At 42.7% G+C, this 19,892-nt stretch overlaps 1 protein-coding gene across 1 annotated transcript in view; it reads left to right on the top strand.

Moving 5' to 3' along the window:
• The window catches only part of GALNT10 (polypeptide N-acetylgalactosaminyltransferase 10), a 39,901-nt gene that overhangs the window by 16,351 nt on the left and 3,658 nt on the right, over positions 1-19,892 (top strand). The window contains exons 4-8 of the mRNA XM_032196610.1: positions 6,352-6,537; positions 8,449-8,632; positions 9,526-9,643; positions 16,899-17,006; positions 19,126-19,347. Coding sequence (XP_032052501.1) covers positions 6,352-6,537; positions 8,449-8,632; positions 9,526-9,643; positions 16,899-17,006; positions 19,126-19,347 — 818 coding nt within the window. The remainder of the gene's footprint in view (positions 1-6,351; positions 6,538-8,448; positions 8,633-9,525; positions 9,644-16,898; positions 17,007-19,125; positions 19,348-19,892) is intronic.

Here is a 19,892-nt window from a genome sequence, read left to right as displayed (position 1 = left end):
ACTTTTGTGCGTTTTATTGAACGTACAGTTAACATTTCTGTCAGTGGACATCTAGGAAGAGAACAAAGCCAGTTTGACTCAAAGATTTCCAGAAACCTAATTTATTGTCTCTGTATATTATATATATTCTCAAATGGGGTAGTTCAGCTTCCCCAGGGCTGAGACCCAACACTGATGCAGGGTGTGCTGTGGAAACTGGGCCCTGTCCCTACTGCCAGTTAAGCAGGACAGAGAGCTGGCAGAGCACAGGTCTGCAAAGTTAAATGTCATTTTTAGACAGTCTACCACAGAATTATAATCAGGGAAGCAACAGCTATTGATATTCTCCCTTCCCAGGCCTTTTCTTCTTCCTTTGTAAGAAGATTCTGCTTGGAAGGCTGTGATCAGCTTAATCAGTTGCTATTATAGGGACTGGTGTTCTCAGTAATTTATTAAATCAGTTTATTATCCTCTGAAACTTCACTGATCAGAGGGTGAAAACACTGAAGGAAAATTAAAACTAGTGTAAGTGCTGCCTGTTTGCGTAACAGCACGTTTTGCTGTTTAAAAGGATTACTCATCTGTACCAAAACAGGGGGAGAAGTTAATTTCAATGATGTAGAGCTTTCTATTTCAGGGAGGCCTGGCTTGCACATTGTGATAGATTCAGAAAGAAGTATAATTCATTCTTAAATTGTTAAACAGCACGTTAGGCCCAAGTATCTAAGTAAAGATGAATGGGCTCGTTTGTAATCTTAAATGAGCGTGTCTGCATGTGGGAGGCTGGGATAACCAGTAAACAAAGGCTGGGCAAACAGTTGCTTTTGGTGCTTAGAGAGTAGCCAAAATAACCTGGGGGAAAGAAAAACTAGCCCTGTGTGGCTGCAAGGAGATCCTGCAGGTCCTTCAATTCTCCTGTGCCATGTGCCCTATAGCAGGAAGGAGAAAGTTCTCTGGATTTTCAGAGTGTAGCAGCTTTCCTTTCTTCATAATTGAAGTATCTCAGCAGGAGGTAGGGCAGAGGGAACTTCTGTGGCATCTGAATAATGCAGGAAGGTGTCTGGGAAGGTTCCTGGTTTCTGCAGCGCTGCTCAGTCTGATGAGGTCGATAGTGCTCATAAGAGCAAGGGCACTGGTGTCGCAGATGTGCTGTACAGTGTAAAATGCAGAAGCTGAACTGATAGGTCTGAAGTAACACATGAACCATGAAGCACTGCACTAGCAGAATTAAGGAGGGAAGCACTTCCCCTGTCCTTTCTCTGGGCATAAATCTTTGTCGTATTTTCAAGCCCTGACTGGTACTTACAATGAATGAATTTGTTTCTGTGCCCAGATCACAAATGTTGGTACCCCATTCCCTTCCAAATATCGCAGAGATCTTACAGGGACATGTGCAAAAAGTCTTTATGCCAGCCATGCCATTGTCATACAAGCTCTGTGTTGAGGCCTAGAAGCTTTATCCTGCCCTCCTCTGCAGAGGACACCTCTTCCTGAGTGAAAATGAAGTGTTATTTTTTTTCTGCAGCTACTGTGAGTTCAGGCATCTGTGAAAATAAAGGTTTCGTGGAATGGGACCAAAACACTCTGCTGTCTTTTCAGCCCTGTGACCAGTTAATAACCTTCACAACTCAAAAACCCGAGCAATGGCCGTGTGATTCAGAATGGTTGACTCAAACCCTTCCAAGCACAGAAAGCAGATGAGCACTTCTCAGTTGCCTGTCAATCCCTGCAGCTGGAGGTGAAGGCCTTCTTGATCAGTCAGGCTCTGCAGAGTCCCAAACTGCTGCTGACCATGGGTCTGCCCTATAACAGCCCAGTGTCTTCCTCAAAGCAACACCTACGTGTGTGTCTCAGGATGAGAATGACCAGACCGATCAGCTCTGCTTCCTGCAGGGCCCCTATTTAAAAGCAAAACCAAAGCAAAACCAAGCTCTGGGCTGCTCAGCAGGCCTGATGTGAGCACTTCTTGTCAGAGCTCTCGGCCTCTGGCAGCAGCCTGCTGTGTGTGCCCAGCTTGCCTGGGGAGGGATGGATGCAGAGCCGCACGTAGCAGTGGGTTTTGTAGCTGGGTCCCCATATGCGATTGCTTCTAAGCAGGTGCTGCAGCTCTTGGTGTGTGATTTGTGGGAGGGGAAAGGGCACAAAACAGACGAGGCTTCATCTGTTAGCTGTGGCAATACAGTAGCTTGCTGCTGTCTGCAAAACCACACTGTGTAAGCTCAGGGGAATACGGTTCCTGTGTGTCCCATGGCAGCTCTTGAGCGGAATAGCTGTTTAACTTAAAGTATACAGGGAAAACAGTGTTTAAGGACACGTTAAAAACTTGACAACTGCTGAATCTTATTCACTGATAGCTGAGGGAAAATACCTTTGGTCCAAGCCAAATCAATTCAAAATAAGCTATAAAGCTGCCGTTGGCTTTGCACCTGCCTCTCTGAAAACGTTGGTGAGCCACTGGGAGGCAGAAGAGGTGGGGAGGGAACCTTCCACTGGGGAAGATCCAGCCACAGCTGCATGGAGACTGGCAGGGAGAGGATGGGCTCAGGTAACTTCTGCTTTGCCTGAGCAGTTGTGTCTTATGGATCCTGGGACTGCAGTACCATTTAAGCTGGTCTGTGCTGTGGATCCATGTCTAAGTTGCCCCGTTTCTCATTTATTTGCCTCTCTAAGCTTTAAAGAAGATAATCCTTGGGCTCCTCTGTCTGCATCCAGCTTCTACGTATGTTTGGTTTTGAAGTGGTAATGTTTCCTACGTGCCTGTTCAGTAGGGAAATGTGCAGTAGCTGGGGTGAAAGCTCAGCTGGATGTAAAAATTCCCAGCCTTGGAAAGTCCTTGCCATGCTGCAGGTGGTCACCAGCCTAATGGTGTCTGGGGGTCGCTCTGCTCAGGTGGTGAGGCCAGAAGGAAGAAGTGCAGTAGGAAGACCACAGGAACGTGTCCCAGGGAAAAAGGCTTTGGGACTGCTTACCTTAAGCAGGCCTACTGAAGCTTCTATTCTTCCTTTGCACAGATTTTTATGTACAGTTCAAAATAAAGAAAACTATTTCCTGACTGGTGGTAGTTTTTAGAAATTCTTGGCTGGCACTGTTAATGTATACACTGTATATCAAGTTTATAGCAAAGTCTGTTAGCAAGCTACCAGCCTAGTTTTTAATCTAGAGATAATCTTACTCTCGTTTATATGTTTGGGCTATATTACTTTGCCCAGAGTAAGCACAGCCATTGGAATCCATCCAGCTCACCTAACAACTTTCATTAAAGAAAATTGTCCTTGTAATAAAAATTACTCAGTGTGACAAGACGCTATAATATATTTTTTAAAGCCTCATAAAATTTTGTAGCAGTTAATGCCTCTTGTTTGTTTTTGGAAATTTTCTTTTAAAAGTAAAAATTGACTTAATTGTGACAATATTTGTTTCATTCTTTTACAAACATCAAACATCTTCCATCTGGGCTCCTGAAGGCCAGGCTGGAGCAGGAATAGAGCAGGGTTAAGGAAAGAAGAAAAACTTCTCTTTGAAACGTGCATTTCCTTGCGTTTTGTATTTTTTTAGTGAGGTTGCTTCAAAGTCTGTGACTCTTCAGTAAAAGGAAGTAAATATGTTAATAAAGTCTTTTAGCTTGCCGTTCATAATATGTGAGTCTTAAACTTACAAAATGCAATGATCATGCATGGATTTTTCTACAGCTATTGGGAGCAGCTTGTCTGAGCATCATCTCTCCTAGCAAGGAGGACTGCACTAGATACGTGTGGGCACTGCATCAGTGAGAATAGGCATGTGCAGATGAAGTACCTGCAGCTTGTCCTTGCCTCTTCCATCCATCAGAGATATAAGACGACTTCTAGTCTGTGACGCATTTCTTGTCAATGCAGTGTAGAGCAGACCTCTTACTACAAACATGAAATGCTTTGGTACAGTGTTTTTTTCCTATGGAACAACAAACTGCTAGGCTGCCTGGAGGTGTCATCTCAGAAGAAATTGCAAAACAAACCAGGGCAGCTCAGAAAGGTAGATGATGCCAAAATATAAAATTAACCACACACAGGTGGAAGACAAACCTCTGGGATTTTTCACAGTCTCATATTCTCATTTCTGTTGAAACAGAGTCACAGGAGACATGAATATTTTCTATTGTTTTGGAGCCATGGATTTTTTTGGACTTTCCCATGTTTTATATCTCTGGTTTAAATAAATATTGCAGGATCTAATCTTGCAAATGCTACCGTATCTGGAGTTACTGGTAGGGGAATCAGATCAGACACAAATCTTTTGTGTGACAGTTCCCTCCTTTTATTATAATGAGCACTGGCAGCTACTCTTTTACTTAACTTGTCTTTGGTAGAATTATTAGGCCATACCTTATAGTTTTTGCTTGAAGTGAGGACTATTTTTCTTTTCTGTGATAACCTAACAGTGGCAAAGGATGATCTGTGATGTTAGACAACGGTGGCGGTCGCCTTTTTTTTTCTCCCCTCTCTTTTTTCTTTATTTTTTTCTTCTTTTCAAGTCTATACGCTACCTCATGAGGAAGGCAGATGTACTAATAATGAACCTAGTCTCTACAGAAGCCTCTTATTTGAAAAATCTGTAATTGAGTGGACCAAATTTCTGGTTGCTTGTGAAGATCTATTCGTAAAGGACTTGAAAAGGATGACGAAAAAGCGTGCTAGACAGCAAAAAGTACTAAAGGCTTTATTGAGCAGGCAAACCTCTGTGGATATTGTGGGACAATTAGACTTGTTAGGCCAAAGAGTAAAATGCATTTGTGAGAATAAAATCCTGGGGAATGTTAAATAAAGCTTTGAAAAAGGTAAAGAGCTTGCTAGTAATACCTCCAAAGAAAATAAGTCAATTTGGGTTATCTTTCAATGAAGGTAGGTATAATTGCTTGAAAGGGGAGGTGCAGAACTTAGGTAGTCAAAAGGATTTCGCCTGCTTTTTCTTCCAGCAGCTAAAACGCTAAAGCATAATTGCTGGGTCAGCACCATGCAGGAGAGCTCATAACTTATTTATTTACCCTGCTCCTCTTTTCACAAAGCTATTCCAGTGCTGGACTTCCCTAGTACCCTATTCAGGGGTGCTTTTACAGTGTCTGCCTTTTCAGCCCCTACCTTTTGTGCCTGTTTTGGAGTCGAGGAGGACTCCACTACACAGCCTGTTGATGCAGGTGTGGTGTGTGTTACAGGACCACTCACTGCACCTACACAAGCTCCTGCTTGGTTCCCTGAGGTCAAGGCATATAAACTGCAAGGTTATTTGGCTTTGAATGATCGCTTCCGTTGCAGTTTTTAGTGTATGAGATTTTAAGATTAGCTAATTGCTTAGATTTGACTGGCTGGCTTTTGCTTAGAGAGGCTTGTCTCCTTGATCTTTGGCTGATGGCAGCAGATAGTACGAAGCATTAATGAACAGTCCCTGGCACACTGTGAATGGGGTTTGCTGTCAAGTCAGAACTTCAGATGCCGAAGATCCACCCATTAGTGATTAGGCTAGCATCAGCTCTTAGCCCATTTTTGGGATTTTCTTTGGTGCTTTGCTCTTTGATGTAAAGACAGCTGTATGCCCCTCACTCTCTGTGTAGACCAAGCTTTTATTTCCACATCTAAACAAGCTATCCATTGTTTTGATCTCTCAGTAATCTTTTTCTGTGGCGTTTCTATCTGAATTCTTGTTAATCATAGTGACTGCAAATGTTTGTGCTATTTCAAATGTGGCTTCAGTCCATATTCAGTAGCATGAATATTCCCGTATTTAAATGCAAATATCTCCTCTGATAAGCATTTTATGTAGCCATCCAAATATATACAGAGGCTATGCCTGCCTTGCTGGCTTGGAGGGACATCTGGCTTTTTGCTCTTTTTTTATCTAAGCATGAGCGGATGGTCCTGTTTTGTGTTTAGAAGAAACCAAACACAACTTAAATGCACCGAGTGCAGTTTAATTCCAAAAGTAAATTCTTCCATGTCTCTTCAAAGCTATGTTATTTTTTCTGTAAAATGCAGAAATCCCTGCAGCCTGTTCATATGAAGTTCTCCCAGAGGTCTGCTAGTTGACTTTCTTCTTTTCCCTTTTCTCTGTTTTTTTTTTTCTTTTTTGTCTTGTACTCCTCCATCTTCTCCTGGTCCTTCCTTTTTTTTTTTTTTTTTTTAAATTACTCCTGAAGTTTGAGAACATCTTCAGGAGTCTTGTTTAAAAAGTTACAGTTAAACTTTGGGTTCAAACAGAATTATTATTATTTCTTTTTTCTTGTTACTGCATTAGTTAACTGTTCTGGACCTACCTACCAGAGGCATCATTTTCTGGTAAAGAAGGAACTACATTTTGACGAAATTACCTGTTCAAGTGTTTTACTTCCTCGTTTTCATACAGAACACCTGAAGAAACGCCTGGAAGATTATATGGCCCAGTTCCCAAACGTGAGAATCCTCCGAACCAAAAAAAGAGAAGGGCTGATAAGAACTCGGATGCTGGGGGCCTCCATGGCAATAGGGGATGTCATCACCTTCTTGGATTCCCACTGTGAGGCCAACGTCAACTGGCTGCCACCCCTGTTAGGTAAGCATGGTGGTGCTGGGTGTTGTACCTGGCTGCAGACTGAACTGGTAAAGAGCTGGCAATGCCTATCTATGTTGATGTTTTTATTTCTACCTGCTGCTGTCTCCTCACACTGTGAGTAAATGGACAAAAACACAAAATATCTTAAAAAGGAAGAGGAAAAAAAAAAAGAAAGATGAGCGAATTGTTGGCAACTTGTTGCCTGTATTACAAGATTTTTTTTCTGCGCTAGACTGTTCAAAAATCCTATCATATGCTTAGTTTAATTAAAGAGTAAAGATCATATTTTTCTATTTCCTCACTAAACAAAATCTTAAATAATTTACAGCTTGCTAGAAGAGTAAACAATAGCATGGTCATTCTGCAGCTTGCAGAGAGGAATTGCTTTATGATTCAGAAAAGACCTTTATGTACAGATTTTAAGTAGCTTCCAGGTTTTTTTCTCCTGTATAACTATATTCAGCTTCGTAGTCTGCTAGCCTGTGGAAAACACTTCTTGTGAATAACAGCTGCTGGTATGTATTTGTGGAAATGTGTAGTCCTTTCCAAGGCAGTGCTCCATCCTTAAGGAGGCATCAGTTTTATGTTAGTTTGTTTCAAGGATGACAAATTGAAAGGACAGTGCCTTCTGTTCCTGGTGTCTCTGTGCCTCTGGCCAGCCACACCTCTACCCAGGTGCTTCTTGAGGAAATTTCTGTTTTAAGTAGCGAGCTGCCTTTTTTGTTTGTTTTTGCAGTGCTCAGCTGAGTGGAATGATGCTATCTGGATTTTGTGCTTGTTTTGGAGGGGTGTGTTCTCTGTGATCTGTGCCCTGCTGTAGATTTGGTAGGTTTTCCAGTTGTACGTACTGCTCTTCCCACGTTATTTAGAGTGGGCATCTTGCAGTATCCAGTTTGCTTTGGCTGCCAGATATGATGCTGTATGAAAGTAGAAACTTCCTCCTAAAGAAAACCAAACTCCTTTACAACCTCATTGCAAGTGATGTGTCCAAGTGCTCTCTGAGGTGTGGCTTTGTGGAATACGCTGGCAGCAGCAATCAAGTGGAGGTTTGAGAAAGAAGTCAGATTTGTCAGCAGGATTGCTGGATGGTAATGCTGTTGCTTTCACAACAGTTTGTATCTGGTAATAACGTAAAACATTTGCTGCTTCTTGAGCTCTAGGGAGGGAGGGCAGAATTAGCTCAAATGCCATTTAAATGAGAACATGTACAGCGAGCTTTAATTTTGAAGCATAGAAAGAAAGGATTTCTGTTAGACGTGCATTGGAAGCTGAGACATCGTTTGTCGCCTCAGCTCTGAAAGTTAACTTCCAACAAGAGACCTTCTCAGTAATAAAGTATTTAAGAAGTTCCAGATGTTTATTCAGGAATTAATCCTGTTTTGTATTATTTGATTGGAAGAAAAAGCTGAGAGGAGGAGGTGAACTTGCGTTTCTTGAGCCTGCTGAGAGTAGTTATGCCATTAGTCTGGATCGCTTCCTGCCAGATCCTGGCATAGCAATTAAAGCGAGGTGGTACAATGGGTTATTGCCCTGGTTTTGAATCCGTACAGAAAGGGTTCACATCCCGGTCACTCATTAAAACAAGGCTGCTAACTAAGTACGTACAAGATTGTCATTTTTTTTTAAACCTGGTGGTTTGGGTATCTGTGGTGGCATGACTGTCTTTTTCTATTCTGCCTCAGAGCAAGAGTGCCTGGTGTTTTGATGTCAATAGTTTTAGCTCTGATATCCCAGCTATCTCAGAAACACCAGATAAATTGATAAAATTGGAGCATCTGCTCAAAAGAGAATGAAAGGGGAGAAAGCTATATTGCTCTCGGATGACTTGGTATTTTGGTGCTCTTTTCAGTAATTTGATGGTCAAAAGAACCAACTGGTGCAGGTCTTCTAATGTGTTTCTCCAATCTTCAGATCGCATTGCCCGAAACCGCAAGACTATCGTTTGTCCAATGATCGATGTTATTGATCATGACCACTTTGGATATGAGACTCAGGCTGGAGACGCAATGCGAGGTGCATTTGACTGGGAGATGTATTACAAGAGGATCCCTATTCCTCCTGAGTTACAGAAACTCGATCCCAGTGATCCCTTTGAGTAAGTTACTGAAACGCAGCGTGCTAAGAGCTGGCTAACAAAATAAAACCCTGCTACGGGGTTAGTTTACACCTCCGTGTATTAGAAGCCAGAAGCTGATTGTAAGCTACTTGGTTTTTGGCAGCTGTTTGCTTTGTTGATTTAAAAGAACTGTATTGTGTAGTAGCTGTGAACGCTCTCCTTTTCATTGCTATTTTTTGCCACCTTAATTCCCGCAGAAGTTAACATTTCATTTAAAACTGTAATGTGTAACATTTAATGTGGTCATTTATTACTGAGATCTTTCAAACATAACTTAGTATCCCTAATGCTCTGCCAAAAACAACAAGCCAGTGGCAGCTTATATGTCATTCCCAGGTGGGGGGAGAAGAAAACCTAGCAGAATAATTACAGCAATTTTGATGATTGCAGTGCATTGCAGAAGTAAATCTGTGATCAAGTTATGTTCTGCTGTTGCTGTGCTTGCCAACATTGAGACAGTTCTGCTGTCCTTTCTACTTCTGCAGCATAAAAAACAACGACAAAAAAACACCCTTGGAGGTCAAGCTCAATGACTTGATCATACTACTGAGACAAAGAGCACTAATGTGCGGGATATGGGTCCCTCTGGAAGAGGTTATGTTCTGTCACTTAATGGTGAACTCTCTTGCCTCTTTGGAGGAGAGGCATTTATTGCTTCTGAAATGAGCCTGGTCTGGTCCTCCTCATTTGCAAGTGGGAAATTACTAGATAATGCAAAAACAATTGCTTGTTCCTGCAGGGCAGCAAATGCACTGTGAACTCTGGGTGGTGAAAAGAATGTTTGTGAAATCTTGCTTTTGTTTTTTAAATGTTTAGCTAGAGATCTGTATCCTTGAATATGTTTGTAATATGGAGTCTGGTTTTTCCTTAAGGTCTCCTGTAATGGCTGGAGGACTGTTTGCAGTCGATAGAAAGTGGTTCTGGGAGCTGGGAGGGTATGATGCAGGTCTGGAGATATGGGGAGGAGAGCAATATGAAATATCCTTTAAGGTGAGCTATTTTCTCTGGAAATTACTTTTGTTTTAAAAAGTAAGAATTGTTCTGAGACACAGAATGTGAATGATCTATCTTGTCCTTGCTTTTGCGTGTGACTAAAGGTGAAAGAGCTGGGAGTAGTAAGATAGTGTGCAGAAGAATCAGCGATGATGAGGGTCAGTTTTGGAGCGTTAGCTGGGGTGCCCCCGTTCTGTGCTCACAGCTGCAGATGCATGTGCTCTTCCCAGCAAGGGTAAGTCAGCTTGCGTGGAGCTATCTGTAACTGTTAGGCTTTTTGCACTCACCCTAGCAAGAAGATGAAATATTCTCCTTCAGTGAAAGGAATCCAGGCATCTCATTGCTCGCCTGGTTGAGTACCTTGGGCCTGAACTTGAGTTTCCCAGCGATGAGAGTAACTTACTGTCTGTGCTCAATCCATCTGAGTCCTGGCTGCGAGGAACCAAGCCTATTAATTACCCTGAAAGAAATCATCAACAATCGGAATAATAGCGCTGCTGCTGGCAGTGACTTCACATCATTATCTACCTGGCATGGGGACAGCTCTGTTACTTACTGCGTGATCAAGCTGCTCAGTTCGAGGGCTTTAAAGTAAGAGTTAGCCAAAAGCGCATACTAATAGTAACAAGTCACTGCGACCCATAAAGACCACTGGTAGCTGTGTTATCACAGAATATGGCACTCTGAAATATACTCTAGGAAACCCAGAGTTGCCCCACATTGCTTCTCTTCAGTGGTGGGAATCCTTCCCATAACCTGTGGAGGATTAAGTAAAGATTTCAACATTTAACTCTGGGCCACAGCATGGTTTCTCTTTCAGAGATTGAATATATGGTGGATATGGAATATATGGGTATATGAATATATCTCATAGGTGTCTCGGTGCCACTGAACTAAGCTAGTTGGCCTCAGCACAGGCCCAGAAGTCAGCAGCAATGCTCGTATAGTACACAGTTTAGCTTCAGCAACCGAAATTTCTCATCTGTCTCCCCTGACAAAGTCACAGATGATGTCTAACAAAACAGATTCTGAGATCTCAATGCCTCTGGGCAATTCAAGGCATATCAAACTATATTCAGCAAGCCATGTTACCATGCATATGTACAACGTACCACCATACAGCAAACATTTTTTTTTTCAGTCACAAAAAAATCACAAAAAAAATAATAAAGCCATGGTGGAGATCCCTTCTCCTCTGTAACAGCAGCAGGGAGGGAGGGAGGGACTCGCTCTTTGGGGATGCCATTACAGGTAGAGCCATTTGTTCTTTGTGTTGCATGTAACAAAATTGTGTAACGGTGTCATTCTCTGCAGGAGGGGTAGTGGCAGCATTCAGCCTCTTTTCCTTGGCCCTTTTCGAAAGTGCTGGTTTCCAAGAGTGATGACAGTGGCTGGGCAAGCCCTTTGTCTCTAGTGCCCCAGCAGACAGTCACACTGCTTGATCTGCAGGAAATAAGACTGCTTCATTCATCTGTTTGCTTATCCTCTCTGAAGCACGCAGTGTTTTATTTCAGGCCAGAGATGGTAATTTATGGAGGGATAAGTTTGCTTTAATTAATCTCTGCAAAGAACCCCTTTTTTTCTTTCATTGTGCAACAGAAAAAAATGAAGTTTTAACTGAAGGAGGCTTGGTATATTTTCAGAAATTGAGATAAATTTGATACATTCATCTGTGGCTGATAGATTTAATAATTCTGCTGGAATTGCAAGAATAGAAGGTTTGTTCATAGAATTTATGAAGCTATGACGTTTCCTGGAGAGCTTAGAGCTATGTTCTTACCTTTGGAAGCAGACTGAGATTTTGTAATTAAAGGGGCACTGTCAAATAATTTAAAGCACTGGGTATAGACATGGGGTACCTACTTTCACATTATTTATTATTTAATGCAGATGCAGATTCTAAGCGTGCCAAATTTACAGCTCAGCTTTAACAAAGAGTTCATTCCTATGGCTGAGAGTTGTGGGTGCAGGTACTGGTTTATACTGATGGTCTTTCAACCACTGCATCAGCTCTGGCTTTCTCAAGCCTCACCAGGAGGAGATATTTTTTTTCCCCTCAAACACATTCTTTTTTTTCGGCCATGTATGGACTGTACTTTACAGTTTTTTCCCTTTATTTTAAAATCCAGAACTCTGTGCCTGAGAGACTGCAAATAAACAAGCTTATTTAGGAGTCTCATGCCTTTCTGTTCTGAGATCCTATGTATTTCTGCCATCAGCTAGCTCTGCTGCATGCATTGAAAGAACGTTCAGGCTGAGAGCAAGCCAGCAGAGAAACCATCAGTCTTTAGCACCTCAGGAAACATTTAACCAGGGGATGGATCAAATTCCATTAATAAAAGCCTTGTTTCTTGGATGAAACGTGTACACAAAGCTTCACTAGAAAACACAGCATACAGTGGGGACAAAAATAATTTAGGCAAATGTTAAATTAGAAACAAACTTCCTAACTTGGGTCCTAACCCTAAATACTGGCTAGCAATCTCAATCCCTTAAAACAGGAATTTGTAGATTAGAAATGACAGTCAGTCTATCCATTTAGGACAAAAGTGTGTGCTCTTTTGACTTGTGTATATGCAGAATAGCTCGGTGTATTAAACCAATTCTTCTAAAGGTCTTCCTGTGTCAGGTCATGTTCAGGTGAAACGGAAGATTTCAGTCTTGAATTTTAGTTGCTGGCATTACACCTATTCAAATGAGCCGCATCCTCTTGTAAGCCTTACATGCAGGATGCTCCAGGCAAAGTGCTCTGCAGGTCTGTGTGGTATGAGAACCATTTTCCTTCATCTCAGTGGATTAACAAATACTAACCTTTGAGTGCACTCTTGAATTTTGAAGAAAGGATAAAAAAGCATGCACAAGTGTTTCTGTGCAGCACTGGCTACATTTCCTTTCTGCTGCCCCTAACTCTACAGCTCTAGTTTCTCTGTTCAGTGGTCACTTCTGACAACATTTCTGGTTGTGTCACTGAAGTTAGTGCTGACTGGGGCCTTTGCTGCTTATTCCAGGCACATACTGGTGCTGCTTCCCAGCAGCTCACGTTTGCCCACACTGAAACAGGCCTGGCATTTTGCTTTTTCTTTTTTTGAGCAGCACATCCTGCTTAACTCTAAGGCACTCAGCTGCAGTGAAGGGTGGCTTCTTTTTCCCTTCCTATCCCATTGATGCAGAGATCAGTTTCAGACTGTCAACTAGAATTTTTGCTCTCTGTTCACCCTAACTGCTTAGGTCAGATTTCAGAGTAGCCTTCCACCAAGCACCAGCAGGAAAATGGGCATGCACACACCCCTGTCCCCCTGTGAAATGCAATTATTGGAAAATGCTCCAGACAATAAGGAGGAGCCGTGCTGGTGTGTATTGTGCAAACACACAGATCCCAACGCCTCTTTAGTCACCTCAATCTTTTATAGAGCCGTGAGTCCCAGCTGTAATGGCAGCTGATGCTTACAATGCAAAGAATTACAATTTTCCTGAATTACTGTTTGCCCTTGCTTTCATCCTCTCACTTACCTCGTTACGCAGAGAACCCCCTTGGCTTCTGCTCTGTGTCCTTTTCTTCCCACCTTTCAGTGTATGCTCAGACACCCAGCCAGCTTCTCTCCATTGATCCACCCCATGCGCTTTATATTTGTTGTGCCTCGCAGAAGCAGCTTTCTTTTCAAGGCTTGACTCACTCTTTTGTGTGTGTGTGCTTTTGTGGTTTTTTTCTTCCTGTCTTGGGAAGCATTGGCTCATCGTGCTGCAGTCTCTGGAAACCATAAACCTTGTACACCCGGATAATTTGTGTTCACACACCAATCGTGGTATTGTATTGTGTGTTTGAGAGGAGAGGTTTAGCTGTCTTACGTGTTATTGTTTTCTGAAATGGCAGAACGGGAATTGGATCAGAATAACATTCCCATGTAGAGAATAGGTGCCGTGTTATCTTCTGCTTTCATAGCTAAGTCAAAGGCTCTTGAGTCACTTTATGAATATGGAGTTATGGCTCTCCAGGCCACTGAGAAGACTGAAATAATACCACCTGTGTTATTCACTTTTCCTGTATATGCTTTAATGATCAGGGAGAGATTGTAGCCATAGAGAAATCTGCTGCAGTATTTCCACTGACCTCACTGTAGCCGGGTTTTCGGTTAATTCCAGCAGATCTGTCAGCTGCTAGGTTCCTATCTCAAAATGTAGATTGGTGAAATTGTGCCTGGGGAGGAAGAGAGATTTCCTGCTCTCTCCTAATGAGATCTGATTAGATCATTTTGTAAAGCCCAGCCTGCCGGACCAGCTTTAATTCTTGTTCTTGCAGCGTTCCAGTAAATTGTTGTTTGGAATTAAGTGCATCAAGTTCAGGCTCTGATGTTTGCTGTCATGTCAGCTAGTGAGGTTAGGCACCAGCTCACCCTTCTATAAAACAGCAACCAAAAAAAAAAAAAAAAAAAAAAAAAAAAAAAGAAAGGAAAAAAGAAAAGCAACTGGCTCCCTGGCTTAAGGAGGATGCAGTAAGTGGCAGGCAGTGTTAGAGCAGAGGCACCAGGAGCTCCCCCCAGAGCAGCGCCGTTTCAGCTGTTTGGCAGCGCTGTATTTTTAGCAGTGTAAGTTCTGATGTGTCATGCCTGTGAACTGTGGCCTTGTTTAAAAACAACCAAATATTGCCAGCCGAGTGGAAGTGTTCTCTCAGCTAACGCGCAGCTATTTCGGGTTTGCTTCGCTAGCAGTTATTCCTTGACAGGCCCTTGAATGTGATTCCCCTGACCTTTAACTTTCTAATGCTTTTGTTAGCTGTGTTTTACTGATACACGTCACACTCTTCCCCTCTCTCCTTTCTTCCAGTTTTATAGATAAGGGCTGGTAATTGTCTTTATGGAGGTTGTAATGAGTTCTGTCACCGCACAAAGAAGCTCGCTAATAAAATAAATCAAAGCAGCAATGAATGAATGGAAAGCGTGCTTTTAAAATTAGATTTGTACTGCGAGTGCCACACTGTCACTTGCAGCATGAGACAATATTAAAAAAGCACTGAGTTGGCAAAGTACCTGGAAAGGGTCGCAGAGGTCTGCTAGCAGGAATTAAGAAGCCTTCTGCTGGCTCCACACAGCGGTGTTGCAGCATCACTGGGGAGTAAATATTGTAAGGCATGATTAGGAAAGGAGCATGTAAAACTGATCGTAGATTTTACTTATGCAGTAAGTCAGTTGAGTGGCTTTTCTTATCATGTCATTACATGGGTTTATGTAGTGTCTTCCTGTGTACCTGGAGTCTTTTTGTACCACCAAGGAGCTCTTGGCCCCACATCTCATCGCTCTGTCTAGCCTCCCGTACCCCTTCATCCCAGTGTGCCATACAATGTTTGGGCAGGCAGCAGGGCTAACAAGCTGGTGTTTTCGTTCAGGATTGCTTTACCCTAAAACACAGCTGGTTGTGAATCAACAGGGCTTACTTGGTGCTGGTGCAGCGTACGATGCGAAAATACAGGTTGGTGAGGGGTGTTTCTGCCTGTGCAACTGAGCTCTAGGCTTTTCAGCTGTTCCTGCAGGTTTTTTTTTTATAGTTCCCAGGTTCTGGACAGATCTGTTGCAGCTCTTACAGCTTTGTACAAACCCTCTGTTGTAGAAACAAACAACAAAACAAAACATCTCAAACTATTCTTTTCTCGGTCTACCTGTTAATTTCCTAGTGGTGAAATCACATCGTGGCTCTCTGTAGTAAAAAGCGCAGCAGACAGAGAATAGGAAGCATTTCTAATTCAACAAGAAACTTCACAGAAGCCGAGAGCAAGTTTCTTTTTTTATATTCATCTCTTCTGCACCAGACTCTTAAGACACAGCAGGGACAAAAGGAATGAAATTCTGTAGGAGTGTTTGTCAACTTTCTTCTTGTCTCTCTCTCGCCGTAACGGCATGTAATTAAGTACCTTGAACTTTAGAAGTTGTCTGTGAAAAATATTCCACTAACTGAGAGCAACCAACCTCCATTAAGTTATACACAGTCAGCAAATGACTGTAATTATTAGGGCCAGTAGACAGAGCTGAAACTCCAGAGGACTTTAGTGTCAGAGCTAATAATTATGCAGCAGCCTTGGCCAAATATTTCTCTGCCGAGCTAAGTATTTAATACTGTCACCGTGGAATATTAATAGAATTGCCTGCTATGTGTGAAGCTGTTGACTAAGCTCATCGTACGGTGAACTGTGGTGGCTCAAATTAGCCACAGTGAATGGAGAGCTCAAGAGCTCTGCATCAGCTTGCAGCACCAGCAGGCCTTCTTTAATACTGCTGCCTTGGGGGTATTAACACAAGATCTAGGGACAAAACGAAGGCCATTCAATGTCATGCTTCAAGAATTTAGAAAAGCATTTGGCTTGAATAGCGAAGAGTACTTTTCACTATTGATTAGGTATCTCTGGGAAGCACGTATCGATATATTTCTTAAACCTAATGGAGCAGATGAGCTGCTGCAGAAATGTCTCCTTTGGTTTCACTTGTTTGGGCAAAATGACTACACCCAGGCTATAAATAAGGAATAACAGAAAGTTGTTGCAGAAAGTGAAGTCTTCCCAGATGGGGAAGGAAACATCTGGGTGTAATCCAGACATTAATCAAGCCTCAAGGTAGTCATCTTTAACTAGCGGTGTGTTTCACTGACTTTCTGAAGACTTTTTTTTTAAGGCAAATTATGTTTTTACCAGGAAGGGATTTATGCTTAATTGTAAGGTTGCAAGAGCAATGAGTGCCTGTCAGCAATAAAACCATAAGAGTGATATCCCAGACTTCGCAATGATAACCACCAGGAAAAGTAGCAGGTCTTTACTGCTTTCTGGCACTGGAGCGGGCTCATGAATTCCCCGGAGCATTTTGCATAAGACCTGACCTGTACTATATATATGGCCTCCTTTATAAACAGTCTAAACCCAGGATCTTATATGGCAGTCCAGTTTAATTATTATGATCGCTATTGCTGTAATAACATATGTCAATTGAAAGTGTGCTGTTCTCTGGATTATTTTCTGTTCTTTCCTCTAAGAAATGCAAAATTAAACTGTTTAGCCATTGGGCTTGATAGTACTTGCACTAAATCAAGGCTTGCATGGTTCTAATCACGTAGTTATAGGATTTGAGACTAAAGCAAGGAGGGAGGATATTTCAGAGAGTGTGTACTTTAAAGTTAAAAAAAAAATCTGGGTTAAGCTTTTTCATAACTTGAAAGTCTTTCTTCTCTTTTTCTCCATATAACCAAGAGTGAATCCATCTCTGCTGTTTCACAGGTATGGATGTGTGGGGGTCGTATGGAGGACATCCCTTGCTCTAGAGTTGGCCATATCTACAGGAAATACGTTCCTTACAAGGTTCCAACAGGAGTCAGCCTGGCAAGAGTAAGTGGCAGCGATGTTCCCCCTCACCCTGCATGTGATCAGACAGCAGCCTCTTGGAAGGTTTTGCAAAGCAAAAGCTCTTCTACTTTCTCCATCTCAAGCTATAAAAGATGTCCATCTGCAATGTGGCTGTGCTATTGTCTTCTTTTACCCCACAATGGGAGGAAAATTGAGGCTTGTAGTACACAAATTGTACTCATACGGGGGTCAAATGGAGCAGTTGTTGCAGAGGAGGATGTCTAGCACAAAGGGAAGAGAGTCTAGGGGAGCTACAGACACGTACAGACAGCTCCGTGCTCAAAATACCAGCTATTGCTAGGTGTTGAGAAGGAGCTTTGCAATCAGGCACTTGGTATGGAATCACCAATAAAAAAACAAGGTACAGTTTTATTTGTATAATAATTCAGTCATTTTAGTTGTGCTCTCCAAGAGCAGCAGGCTTCAGCGTGCTGATTGTGTTTCGGTGATTGAAAGACCTCTCGGTTTCAAGCATCACAGACCACTGAATGAGCAAGCTGTAATTCTCTGCAATGGAAGTTCTGTGCCATCTTATTTTTTAATCTAATGTACCCCAAAGAGGAAAGAGCCTTTGCTTATTGTGCAGTAGCTTTGTCCAATTAATTTCTCAAATTGAGAAGGGATTGCATTGCCCTCTGGTGGGGAGAAGAAAAATCATAGGAGCAGGAAGGCTGCAAAACTATAAACCACAAGAAGGTACCCTGCTGTCGTGCAGTCTTACAGCTTGCACGGTGTTAAAATGTTTCTCAGTTTAATAGCATTGTCCTAGTTACAGATTTGACTTTATTACCCAGCCCAGCAATGACCTGTCAGAGGGACAGAGCGCTCTCCTGTCTGTGCCATCTCTTCAGGAAGGAGCTATATTTCTTCTGATTCAGTATTTGTCTCTTGCGTACCCCCACAGTGCTGGAAGGAAATGGTGGACAGGTGCAGGGAAAGCTGTTTCTTGTCATCTAAGATTATAAAAGTCACCTTGAGGTGAATGCGTGCTCTTGTTTTGTATAGGCCGCGCTTGGGGCAGGGTCGGCACGCTGCTCGTTCTTAACACCCGAATTTATTTTGGCAGTGGGTGACCACTGCTGGACTGACTGCCTCCAAGCGAGGTGATCAGTGCTGTTGGGTCGCTGAAGTCGTGACTGAACACGTCACGTTTCTGTGTGGCACCAGGAGCATCCCTGGTGCTGCCAGAGAGCACAAGGTCTGACAGTCTGCTGGGTGCCTGATGGCAAGCAGCAGGGCTGACTCTGGAGGGTAGTGTGTGTTCATTGCTGGGATGGATTTGCTCAGTCGATTAGGGTGGTGTTTTAGGGTGTAGCATTACAGTGATACACGAATTCAGCATGTGCAGTTATCTGTATTTTTCCCAGAAGAAAAGAAGTCTCACTGCAGAGCCAGTACAAAGCTGGAGTTAACACTGATGTGACAGGCATGATCTGGGGGGGATATTTGGTTTTGTGAGACTGCTGTGCAGATCAATGTGAAGTATTCTGCTGCCAGGGAGTAAACCCTTTGCTTCTGTTCTCAGTGGTCATACCCTGAAAGTTGTGTATTCCTACCGTATCTCAGAGTTTCTCTTAAACAGCTTTTTACACAAGGAAACCAAAAAAGAGTGGTAAGAATATTGTGAACTGAAGCTTTCCAGAAGGGAGTAGTACAAGTCCCATTCCTAGGTGAATATAAAATACAATAGGAAAGATATAAGAAAGAAGCTTTTTGTCAGGGACCTTTGAATGGCCAGTGGTATTTACCAGCATCATTCTCTGAGTTGCTTTTTTTTTTTTATTCTGAAAAATAAAATAGAAAACCAACTTTTGATTAATGTTGTTTTTCTTAGCCACAAGGAACTAGATATAATGGCCAAGTGCCAGGATTCTGTTTTGACCTCAGCTGAAAATATCTTTCTAAAAGTCCCCTGGAACTAGAGAATAATAAAAATAATCTCTCTCCTAAAGCTGGAGAGAAAGAGTGGATGTGAATGAAAATCCTTCCTGAGCAAAAACAGGGGAGCTGTTCTGAATGCTAATGTTGATGGTTTGTACAGAGATCTCTCATCTGTTTTTTTTTTCCCCTTGGTTTTCCCACATGGCTGTTGCCCCCACAGAACCTGAAGCGGGTGGCTGAGGTGTGGATGGATGAGTACGCAGAGTACATCTACCAGCGCAGGCCCGAGTACCGGCACCTTTCTGCAGGGGACGTCACGGCTCAGAAGGAGCTCCGCAACAACCTCAACTGCAAGAGCTTCAAATGGTTCATGAGCGAGGTGGCGTGGGACTTGCCCAAGTTTTACCCACCGGTGGAGCCTCCAGCAGCTGCCTGGGGAGAGGCAAGTTTGGGGTCTGAAGTCGGCAGTGGGCAAACAGGCTCAAAGCATTTCAAAGACCAGCATTCCCATACCGTTGTGTTGGCCTGCTCAATGAAAGCAGTGAGACAACAGTTTCTATTAGTGCAGAAATAGAAAAATAAATAGAAAAGGAGTCTTGGCTCGGTCTGCATGTTATGTATTTAGTAAAAGGCAAAACACACCAACGGGGAGAACTAGGAATAGGAGGCAGCTGAGCAATAGTAGAAATCTTGTATTTCCAAAGGGCTACACAACTGTTCTGAGCTGCTCTGCTCGTTGGTTTTCCCATCTGAAAGCCAGGAAAGTCATCCCTGGTTTGAAAGTCCGCTGTGTTCTGGGGGAAGAGGCATCTCAGGAGTGAAGTATTGGATTGTTGTACACAGCACAGCAGGCTCTGCAGTTGTGTAGCAAATGGTTTTTGCTGTGTCCTGCAGGTTATTTTACAGCTGGCAGTGGGTCCCATTTTGAGCTCCTGTGCTTTCTTCTAGCTGCTATCTGCCAGCTCAGATATATAGTTAAACGAGGAA

Source organism: Aythya fuligula, chromosome 14, assembly GCF_009819795.1.
Source record: "Aythya fuligula isolate bAytFul2 chromosome 14, bAytFul2.pri, whole genome shotgun sequence".
NCBI lineage: Eukaryota > Metazoa > Chordata > Aves > Anseriformes > Anatidae > Aythya > Aythya fuligula.
This window is presented reverse-complemented; position numbering and strand designations above follow the sequence as displayed.